The sequence below is a fragment of the Gavialis gangeticus genome, unplaced genomic scaffold (genome assembly GCF_001723915.1).
Source record: "Gavialis gangeticus isolate Ggan-Ray unplaced genomic scaffold, GavGan_comp1, whole genome shotgun sequence".
Taxonomy (NCBI): Eukaryota; Metazoa; Chordata; order Crocodylia; family Gavialidae; genus Gavialis; species Gavialis gangeticus.
The window spans coordinates 146,315,531-146,327,225 of NW_017729025.1; the positions used below are offsets into that span (position 1 = coordinate 146,315,531).

Sequence of the window (11,695 nt, forward strand, 5' to 3'; positions counted from 1 at the left end):
AGGGGGGGGGGGGAGGGATATTTTGAGTGTTTCTATAAGATAATTCTGCCAGGGTGCAGATTCTGTGGTGAAAGGAGGTAATTCTGGCACCGCTGCTAACTTGGCACCTGTGGCAGACGCCTGTCTTGCCACCCCTACTTATACTACTAGGAAAATACATATTGTTCAATGGTGCAAGTTCGTTAATTTTATTTAAATATTTTGAAAATTGGAGTCCAAATCAGGGTACACGTAAAAGCTTACATTTTCTTCTCCCTTCCAACCTGTAATGCAAGTGATTCTCATCCAGGGTGATGGGCCACCCTGGGGTGCCACAGGATCCTTTGAAGGGTACCACAGGAAGCATGAAGAGATAAGTGAGGGATGAGTAGACAAGCAGATACAGAGCAGGCTCAACCTCTCCCTGCCTGGCTGTTCCCCTGCCCTCACTGCCTGGACTCTCTGCAAGGAGGCAAATACTGTAATAAATACATTCGTATCTGAAATAGGGTGCTGCTCAGTTTACAAAAATGATGGAAGGGTGCCTTGAGGCCACTGCTCTAATGCATCTACAAACATATTTTATTCCAAAAATCACACAAACCTCCTTCCCTCCCTCTCCCCACACACATCTTTTTTCGTGGTTGAAAATTCATGTGTTAAGTTTCAACCCTGCATAAACTTTTACAGCCAGGTTTTAAGCCCCTAAAGACTAGAATACTAATTGTACAGTTATAAAATAGGAGTTTATAATGGAAATACTGACATGGCCTCTACTCTAGCACTGAAAATGCATTGCCATAATGAAACTAAATTGATCCAAGTGCTCACACATTAAATTTTCATTGCAAATCAGCAGGAGAAGCTAACTGCTTTAATTAAGAACAAGATCATATGTACTCATTCACCATTTCAGAACTTTGATCTGGTGCACATCACCACAGGGACTGTGTTAAGTTTAATCTTGTTCCAATTAAACATCAATAGTCTAGAGGAGGGAATGTGAAGCAACAAGATTACAACAAGAAATAGGAAGATTAGTTAGTACTGAAGAGAAAAGGGATCATATTTAAGACACCTGGACAAAACAAGAGACCATAATTTAATCAAGGACATAATGCTTTCTTTTCCTGATAGTGTGCTCGGAGCACCTCACACAGACTGGGGCAGATATGCAGCTGCCAAACATGGCTTTCAAGACTCCATGGTCTACAGAGGAAATAAAAATTGGCAGATGCCACAAAACTGAGAGAGCAAACAAAAAACCAGGAGGTTAATATAAGTACTGTATTGGCCAAACAAGTACTGGGAAATTTCCTTAGACAGAAGTGCTTCAATCTCTTTCTCTCTCTCTTTCTGGAACACAGCACCTCAAAAGAATTGAGACAGATATTTTTCAGGATGTGAAAAATTCTCCAGAGAATTTTTCTTCACTTACAACCAGACCCTATATTAATTAAGCAATATTGGAGAAGTGTTTGTCGTATAAGCTACTTAAAGCCCTATGGGATATCCAAATCCACACCACACTGATACAATTTCCACAACCTGTGCAATGAAACTATAATCAGCTGGTTCAGATGCTTTCCTCTTTGCCCAGCCAACAAGATGAGAAGCAGCTTCCAACCTTCCTTCCTTTTTCGTGTCCTCAGGTGACAAGGTATTTAGCAGAATTTGCAGGTGTGTCAGAATCTGACAGGGCTGCACTTTGAACACTTCTGCTATGGCCTCAAACTTGTGACTTCTGGATTGTCAACTGCGCACCTTAGTGCCCATGCCACCCCAGTCTCATAGCTCCCAATCAGAATGAATGTTCTTATGCTATTCACTGTCTGCCATCTTACATGGTGACTTCCAGTTGTGCATAGTGAATGGAAAGTGGTTTCTTTCCATTTTGGTAGATTTTTACACTGACATTGCACAGCTACAAAAGATTAGATTTCCTGAAATACAATAAATAGGTGGGCTTGATAATTTTAAATCAATACCTAACAATGATCTTCCTGGATGCTGCCAGATTACATAAATATTCTCCTACATCTTGTGAAAATCTCAATGCACTTTTTAGGCACAAACCAGTTCAGCCTCATAACACTTCCCTGAGGTGAATAAGGAATAAGGCAGAGTAGATTAGACCTTATAGACTAACTAAATAAAATATACAGAGAAAGAGTAAAAGCATTTGTGTACTCAAATTCACTTCGTTCACAAAATAATAAGAACAGAATGTGGACTATGCCATTATCTACAACTAGATAATGTTGCCATAGCTGGGGTGGACTGCAGCAGCTGATGAACAGTACACAGAACACCTACGTGTATACTAAATTCATTTTCTTTCTACTTTGAAAAAGAGAAGTAGAAAGTACTAGGAACATCAGGAAAGACCACCGAGTATGGCCTCCTGTTGTCAAAGGCAACTGCATCTCATAACTCCAGACATAAACTGATCAAGCTACTTCTTTAAACAAGTTGGATTTTGCCCCTCTCAAACTCTTTCTGGAAGACTGTTTCAAAGTCTCAGTCCCCTGACACTTAAAAGCCTTCCTCTAATCACCAGCCAAAATATATTCATAACTAGTTTACATCTAGATATTTTTGTACTTCAAATTAATTTTTAACCCTGCCTAGCATATATATAGTATTCTACCATATCTTCTCTTGGTCTTTGTTTTGCTAGGTCAAACAAGCCAAGCTTTTTAAACTTATCTAGAGCCCCCTAACTATTCCAGGTATCGCACAATTATCTTAAAACCAGCTACATATGCAAAGCCATTACCACGCCATAAAAAGTCCATCCAGCTATAAAGTTAGACCTTGTAGATGTGTCCTAACTTTATAGTTGGTTGCTATCGAGCTTTAATTTGCAAGTGTAGCAGGGTCTCCCCTATGGCTGGGATCCCTGTCAACTGACAGGGGTCCCAGCCACAGGAGTACACCATGCCCAACCACAGCTGAGACTCCCACAACTAAGGGGACTCTCAGCCCCAGCACCTGCCAACTCTGGGTCCCAGAAGCTAAGTGGTGTGGCTACCCCAGGGGTATGTGAAACCCCCAGGCCTTGGAGACTGCAGCAGCCATGATCTCCTAGGCTCAGGGTGCATGAAGTGGCAGGAGGCACAACTGTGTGGATCTCACACTGGATCCCATCATTCCTTTACCTGCATGTGAAGAGGAGGCCCTAGGAACAGAGAGAGAGAGCGGCACGTAGCTGTGTGTCAAGGCTGAGTGGCCCCTTAGAGATTAGCTCATCCAGACTTGCATGAGCTTTCATAGGTGACAGCCTATGAATGGATAAATTTGATGAAGTAGACTGTTGCCTGTGAAAGCTTACACCTCTCCAAACAAGTTAGTCTCTAAGGGGTCACCATGCCCTGTTTTCTGCCTCGTAACATAAGCTGTCCAATTCTCCTAATCATCCTAGTGGCCCTTCTCTGCAAGAATCACAAGATTTAAGATGGAAACCCAAGTCCCTCCCTGTATGACAGACATCACATACAAATAATAGCGCTGTATTGTATTACTAAGGAGATGAGGAAAAATCCAGAATTTTTTTTTCCAGACTACAAGGGCAGTTAACCTAGGGGAAACTAACCTTCCCAAGGATTTAAAACCACTCAAGAGGTGTAGTATTTATAATTTGATAAGCTGTAAAATAAATTTTATAACAGTGTCTTGATTATTTATTTTTGTTCATGAGTTAAATGCCCTGATCCTAAAACCCACAAAAATAACAATCCAATGGCCATGCACCTACAGAGGCACTAGAAGTCACAGGGAATACAGGCTGCTTTGTATTCATGCCTGATAATTAATCCATTGTTAGTTGTTTAGATTTTCCAGTACAGTGATACCCACTCCTTTTGTTTGGGACACTACAGGCTGCAGCATGCCAGCCCATCTTTGCTTACTGATTAAATGAATGGAAACAGTGGGAAGTTAGCTGGCCACCATCTCAAAAGCTAACAGCAGGTATTGGATTTGACCTTCCCAACACTGAGTTTGAGCACATGTAGTTCTTGAAATCTACAGTATGGACAGTTTCTATTAACAAGCTTTGATAACTTTGTACAAACCCCATTTCTGCATACATGCCATGTAAATAACATATACCTGCATTTAACATCTCTCCAGCAAGGTTCTACTGACAAGTCCCACAAACACAAAACTAGGCAGTTTATCTATCCAAGTAGTATCCTCTAAATCTCAATCAGCAAGATGAAAGGACATGTATATGGAAAATTAACAACATGCAGACATTCTGACAAGAGTTCCAGAAAATCCTACGAAGAATTTCTTCCATTCAGCACTGGTTAGTAGATTATATTTAATAATACATAATAATATTTATATGGGAAAGCAGAAGCACTATTTAGATGGCACAGGTTAGAAACAAAGTGGAGGAAATTCAGAGCACCAGAACCTATGCAAAATAATTAAGCATATTAGAAAGAAGTGAGCCATGGCCAGAATTCAGACACCTACTTCTGAAAAATTTTAGATCATTCATGAAAGAAGAAATCTAGCCAGTTGTTGGGTGTAGCTGCATTGCTCTAAGGACATAGGCAGACATTTGTAGAATATACCCTAGGTAGATGTGATATCTTTTATTAGACCAACTGGAAAAATTGTTCTTTGCAAGCTTTTGGGCACAAATGTCCATCTTCAGACATATAGAGAGTCTATTGGTGAATTCACTGAGAAAAACAGAGTGGGAAAAACACAGCAGCTTAGAGTTTTTCCCCCACTGTTTTTCTGGAAGGATAAGGAGGGTATTGTTGATTAGTTAATCACGGTATTTGTATCTAGATACAAGTTTGTCTGTAGAAGAAAAACTTATTGTTCTGACATATAAGGATGCGCATCAACTTTGCATAATGCCACATAAACAGTATCTGCTCACTTCAAAAGCTAATGTGCTACAGAGAGATGCCCAAAGAGTCCAACAGATTGTTCAAGGGAGGACCCAAGTTGGACTGACTGGCAAATACATTATGAAGGCCCCAAGTAAGTTCACATTAAACAAAAAACCCCAGTTTAGTTGGGGGAGAACTAAGGAACAGGGAAGCTAGGCAACTTATCTAAGATTATATAAGAAATCTGTTAAGTAGATTCATAGTTGTTAGGGGCTGGAAGAGACCTTTCAAGATCATCAGGTCCAGCCCCCCTGTGCTTGGGCAGGAAAGACTGCTAGGGTCAGATGACCCCAGCAAGGTGAGCATCCAGATGATTTTTGAAGATAGCCAGAGTAGGTGATTGTACCACTTCTGGGGCATATCTATTCCAGACCCCGGACACTCAAGTTATAAAGAAGTTTTCCTTATGTATAATCGAAAGCAGTCTTCTACCAATTTATGACCAGTAGTCCTAGTCTTCCGCTGGGGAGCAGACATTCTCCCAGTCCCTGATGTGCACCCCTTATATACTTATAGGCTGCCACCAAGTCCCCTCTAAATCTTCTCTTCTCCAGACTGAACAGATGTTTGAAATGCATCAGTAGATCCATGCCAGGTTTTCATTTGCTTTGTGGTATTGCATTGGTGGCTCATGTTCATCTATGGTTTATCAAGACCCCCAGGTCTATTTTGGTTGTGGTACTAGTAAGTATAGCACTGCTGAGCCTGTAAGCATGTTGCAGGTTGTTTCTCCCCAGGTGGAGCGCCGTACACTTCTCAGTGCTGAATATCATCAGATTTTGATCTGCCCAGCTTACGAGCCTGCCCAGGTCAGCCTGTATCCACAGCCTATCCTCCAGCCTGACCACAGGCCTCCGTAGTTTGGTGTCATTTCTGAACTTTGCCAGTCCACTTTTAATACCCAAATCCAATGAATATCTTAAAAAGCACCGGTCCAAGTACTAAACCCTGAGGGACACCACTGGTCACCAAGTGCCATGTTGACTCAGTTCCCTTATTGAGGCGGCATGTTACCAGATCAGAGAAGGAAATGAGGTTGGTCAGGCATGACCAGCCCACAATGAAGCCATGTTGGCTGTCTATTAGAATGTTGCCTTCCGTTAGTCTATTGCTAATGGATTCTTTGATACTTTTTTCCAGGATTTTTCCAGGGACTGACATCAAACTGACTGGCCTGTAATTCCCTGGCTCCTCCTTCCTAACTTTCTTGTAGATAGGCACCACATTGCCCCTCTTCCAGTATTTTGGAACCTCTCCCAAATGCCATAAGTTTTGAAATATTTTTGCCATGGGTTATGCAATGGCATCAGTCAATTCTTTCAGAACTCTCAGCACTCTTTCTGCATAGCTCAGTCCTATATATGTGACACCTGTACCCACTTGATTTAAGAAGTAAATATAGAGAATTCCACAAACCGAGGAATTTTCCTCGGCTTGTGGAAATTTTCGTTACTCAGCTGAAATCAATGAAGTTGTGGCTGTTTATCATTGCTAAGGAGTTGGCCTAGAACATAATCATTTTCTAGAAGGAAATGTTCTTCATTGTTGTGGTTTCACATAAACGGAAGATCCCACCCTAAAATCTCTTTGCACTTCTCTAATCAGAATTCTCTCCTACTTCCTTGGTATCTTTTATTAAAAGTCCATGGATAGGTGAAGAAAAATGGTGATCTTAGTATTCTTTACATGCAAGACTATCTTTATTAATTAAGTGAGGATGAAAAACCATTTGAAGCTGCTTGTCGAGTCAACATTCAGCAAGAAGGGTGCAGTTGCATAGATCCTAGGCAAACAACACCTTGAAATATGAATTGCTTCTTACTTAAAAACCCTATGAAACCCTGAAAAAAGTTTGGACAAAGAGGTGATACAGTTGAGTTTAGTCTCTTTGTTTAGTAGAGTCCTAAAAGAATGCACAAATTTGTTATTTCTTATGTCCCAAACTGAACTCAGGGTATACTCTACAAAAGATTTTAAACTGCATTTTACAATACTTAAATTATGAAGGATTTCTTTTACTAGGTAGCATTTCAATGATGCTATTAAATGATGAGTATAGACTAAATCAATCTGATCTGGAAGACTGCATATGCTTAATTTAGGCACATGAGTAATTCCCATCCTTATTTAATAAAGTGCATATGCAAGTGCTTACAGCTGACTGATTTTCAATGGAATTTAAGCATGTGCTTATGGTTTTCTAATAGATACATGATTGCTCACATGCTTAAAGTTAAGCAGATGTCTAATTGCTTTGCTGAGATGAGAATCTTAATGAGAAGGCAAACAATAGACAGGCAGATATCTATGAATTAAAATTAAAAAAAGACAGAGAATTCTTTCCACTAATGAAGCTACCTGGCAGACACGATTGGTAAGAATCCAGTTCAAAGAAACAAGTACAGTCTCTAATAATCATGCAGAGCCATGTTCGATAATTGATCATGGCAAATGGTGTTCATGATCAAAGAGCCTTCAGCAATAGCAGTCTCCATAATGGTTTTCCTGAATGATGTTAGCTCAGATGTGGGGGACGGAAATACTGTATCATGCAATAGATATCAAAAGCAGAGCTCCCCTCAATTTGCCCCAGGCATGGTTTGGCTTAATAGCCAAGGAAGAAAGGAACAGGAACAGGGAACAAATAATGTTTCCTGAAAGTGATGTTCTTTGACAAGCTTGGCAAGAACATCTGAACTACTGATTTTTTCCCCTGTATTCTTTTGCAACATGGTAGTCTGTAAGATTACCAATCCCCATATAAAGGAATGCTAAGCCACAGCAGGTTGGAGTTTTTCCTGCTCATTTTTCTGGAGGGACGAGGAGTTTACTGTTGATTTTTAAAATCACAGTCTCTGTATCTCGATACAAGTTTGTCTGTAGAAAGCAAACCTATTCTTCTGATATACAAGGATGTACGTCAACTTTCAATAATGTCACATAAATGGTATTTGCTCTCTTCAAAAGCTGATGTGCTACAGAGAAATGCCCAGCATCCAACAGATTGTTCAAAGGAGGACCCAAGTTGAACTGACCGGCAAATACACTATGAAGGCCCCAAGTAAATTCACATTAAACAAAAGAGACCAATTCAGATGGGGGAGAACTGAGGAACAGAGAAGCTAGGCAACTTATCTGAGATCATATAAGAAATCTTTTAAGTGGCAGAGAATTGAGCATAGGTCTATGCTACCCTAGGTTAGCAAACTAAGCACTAAACCACCGTTACTCTTCACAGGACTGCCTTCCTCTGGGCTGTAGTCTCATAAATACACCCATGTGACCAGTCTCCCATTCAGTGTCTTCTCATCCAGGCCAAACTGTCACCTTATTCTTTTTCCAATCCCTTGGGATCAGAATCAAAGTCAACAGGCAGCAATTCCACAGTGGCAAGACAGAAACAGAGGCATCTATCCTGCCAAGACAAGCATCCAGAAGGAAAAAGGTAAAATGGCCTCCCCAATGGCCTATGTTTGTACCTCACCACACTGGTCTGTAGCCTGGAGTTTTCCTGGTTCTATCCAAGGTCATGGTTTCTCAGGTAACAGTAGAGATTTGTGAAGTATTTCTCATGTATTGCAGGCCAGGAGGTTGTAAATGTTTTTCATTGACTACAACTTTTCAGGAGTTATCATTACTATAATATCCTTGAGTTAGAGATAAACAGGATCTAGTTGGATTATATTAAGTTAATACTAACTTAAAACACTTGGACTGAGAACCCACCCAAGCCAGCACCACACCTCTACTATAAATGGGACCCATGATTAAGCCTAGTAAATGTATACATTTAACACAGAAGGCAGGGTAGTACCTATTTTCTATATATCTGCTTTGGTTAGGTGCAGATGTACCCTGCCTTCTACTTGACTTCAGACTAACATAGCTAACTACATCTCTAAATTTACTGTAAATCAGAGATGGTGGGTAGAGGTATCCATCACTCCCACAACTGAATAATTTATTCCCTGAAGCGAGACATGAGTGCATTTTTATAGGCTAACTGGTTTCACTCCTACTAAGAAAAGTTTTACTGTAATTTTAGGAGACCAGTCATACCTGTCAAATGTACAACTTTCAGTAGTTAGATCAAGGTCACTGAACATTTTAGATGTGGCTGCATCTGCCACTGTTAATTAAAGTGTCATGTGAACCCTATACTGAAGAACTACAGAAATGCTTTACTTCCATGAAAGATGTGAAAAAGTAACTTGCCTAAACTGTACTTCCTTCTGCTGAATGGCAAATGTCCTGATCTTAAAAGTGGCTATATTTTGTCTTGGTGGACAGGAAGAGAAAAACCCATAAAGTTCTCAATATCAGCCTATATAACAAGATACATTGTTGGATTCACGAGAAGGCTATTTATACATTTCAGCAGCAGGATACCTGCAGTATCAGGTACCATCAATGAATGTTTCAGAGCTGGAAAAGCTGGTTGTACAGTCTGCAGGAATTTAAGGGACAAAATAACCTAAACTCCAGCTGGGTCCCAGCAGCCATGGGGCACGGTCACATCTTCCAGCCTTGAGGGTGCCTGAAAACCCCAGGGCTGGGAGATTGCAGGAGCTGGGGCTCCCAACCACAGGAGCTTGCTTCTTTTCGGTGCAAGGGGAGCTTGGGATCAGGCTTCCCCTGCACTGGCAATAAGGTGTGATAGGATCTAACAAGCAACCTCACAATCATGCCTCCTGCCATGCAACATGTTCACGACTGTGTAGATCATGCATTAGATCCCATTGTACCCTTACCTGCACAAGTAGAGGGCCCCTAACATGGCATCCTACCCTGCCTTCAGTTCACTAAGAAATAGTTCTATAGTGATAGCAATGACATAACCAGGAAATAATAAGATACAGGCTGGTTGAAAGAATATCTTTAACTCTTATGTTTATAGCCTTATGATAAGAAATACCAGGCAAAAAAAAAAGGACACTGTTCTGAAAAAAACACTGCAGCCTTTGAAATAATCTATAGGCTACATTTTAGAAGTCAGAGGGGGAAAACAAAAGGAAAATAGAAGCAAAAAAATGGAAATCCCAAAATATGGCCACTAAACTGTTCAATATTTGCATATGGGAGCAGGGGACAGAGGAGGGAGAGTGAGAGAGAGAGGATCATCACTAGTAGGGATGAACAAATCGGTACATTTACTGGGACAGCTAAATAGACAAGACTGGAATCAGAAGGCCTAATTCTGATTCTTGCCTTCATCAAAACATGCCACAGAAATATTTTATTCAAACTGTCAGTATGGGAGCTAACTAGAGCTAAGATTCCCAACTACTTGAGCCATCCTTTCTTCTGCAATTCTGCCATCTGTTAGCTGCTCCTGGTAATGTAACTCCCATTTCACAGCCCTACAGACTGTTTTTTTAATACTAGCTAAAAACATTAACTCAAGTGTGGAAAAATTAACTCGGGCAAACATTAACTCAGGTGTAGAAATAACTTTCAGTGAAACATTGGATGCACTGCCAAGATGCTCAAGAAGTCCTGATTTTGTTTTATGGACCTAAAAGACATACATTTCATTCTAATGACTATAGGACTAAAGAAACAACATCTTTTGTTTATTTTTGCCTAGTTTGTTGTATTTTTAAGCCATGATATATGATACAGCAAATTATGCATATTTGAATAAAGTTATATTTCCCTTTGCATTGATCTTAAACTAAATAATATAGGCCTAGGCTCCTAGCACATTAGTATAGAATCTAGTTTCTTTTTACTTGGAAAAAAATGTGTTGTGTTACATGTGATGATGCACAATACTGTCTGTATCCCGGTTTTTCAAAACCCTAGATTTGTTCATGGAAGTAGCAACCAACAATACAGAGCTAGCATAAACTGAGTGTGGTAAAGCAATAAGAACACTCCATTACACAGCAGCTTAATTGTTTGACTAGTTTAAAAAATATATCTGCAAGCTGCTGTTTCTGCACTAGCATCTTGGCCTAACATGACAAGAAGAAAACAAAAGACTCTACTGTAGTAATAAGAGGTTACTTTAACCTTTGCTGCTGTTGCTAGAATTTTCCTACATCTATATAGACTTCAGGATGTTAACTGCTATTAGAAACTGCAAAAATGTACTATTACTTACAACTCCCCACCATAGGGCATCCGCATAGCTGCCAAAGTCTATTTCTCCTGTGTCATTCACAGCATCTTTTTCAGCCAGATACACAAAATAAGAGGAAAAGATCAGGCCCAGAAATCCAATGTATAATGTGGTTATCAGCTCCTGAAATTAGAATTATTATTTTTTTTACCCAAAGAGCTTTGAACTACATAATATTTAATTTTTTGTGCAAAATAATGAAACAAAAATGTAATTTCAGCAGCCATTTCACGTAGAACATCAGACACGCAGCTGGTACAAAGTCAATGTACTTTTAGTAGTAGTGAGAGTTTTGTAGTGCTGAAACACTTATATTAGCTCAGGATCTGGCCCAGTGTGTTATGAAACTCCATTTATGTTTCAAAACAAGTATCTGAATTTAAACTACCTAACTGTCATGGTTTTTGTAAATCCAGTGGGTGAACTTTTTGCTAACTAAAAATCCTAATTTCATAGTTGTTCAGGCATGGAAGGGACTTTACAGATCATCGGGTCCAGTCCCCCTGCACTTGGGCAGGAAAGACTGATGGGATCAGATGACCCCAGCAAGATGGGTGTTAAGACGCTTTTTGAAGATTGCCAGGGTGGGTGATTGTATCACCTCTGGGGAAGCCTATTCCAAACCCACAGCACTCAACTTGTAAAGAAGTTTTTCCTTATGTCTAGCCAGAAGCAA

The 11,695-nt window shown here is 40.1% G+C and overlaps 1 protein-coding gene across 1 annotated transcript in view; it reads right to left on the minus strand.

Annotated features, from left to right (window-relative positions):
* The window catches only part of KCNQ1 (potassium voltage-gated channel subfamily Q member 1), a gene marked incomplete at its 5' end in the record, with an annotated part of 669,633 nt that overhangs the window by 485,353 nt on the left and 172,585 nt on the right, over positions 1-11,695 (minus strand). Inside the window, one exon of the mRNA XM_019519725.1 lies at positions 11,002-11,142. Coding sequence (XP_019375270.1) covers positions 11,002-11,142 — 141 coding nt within the window. The remainder of the gene's footprint in view (positions 1-11,001; positions 11,143-11,695) is intronic.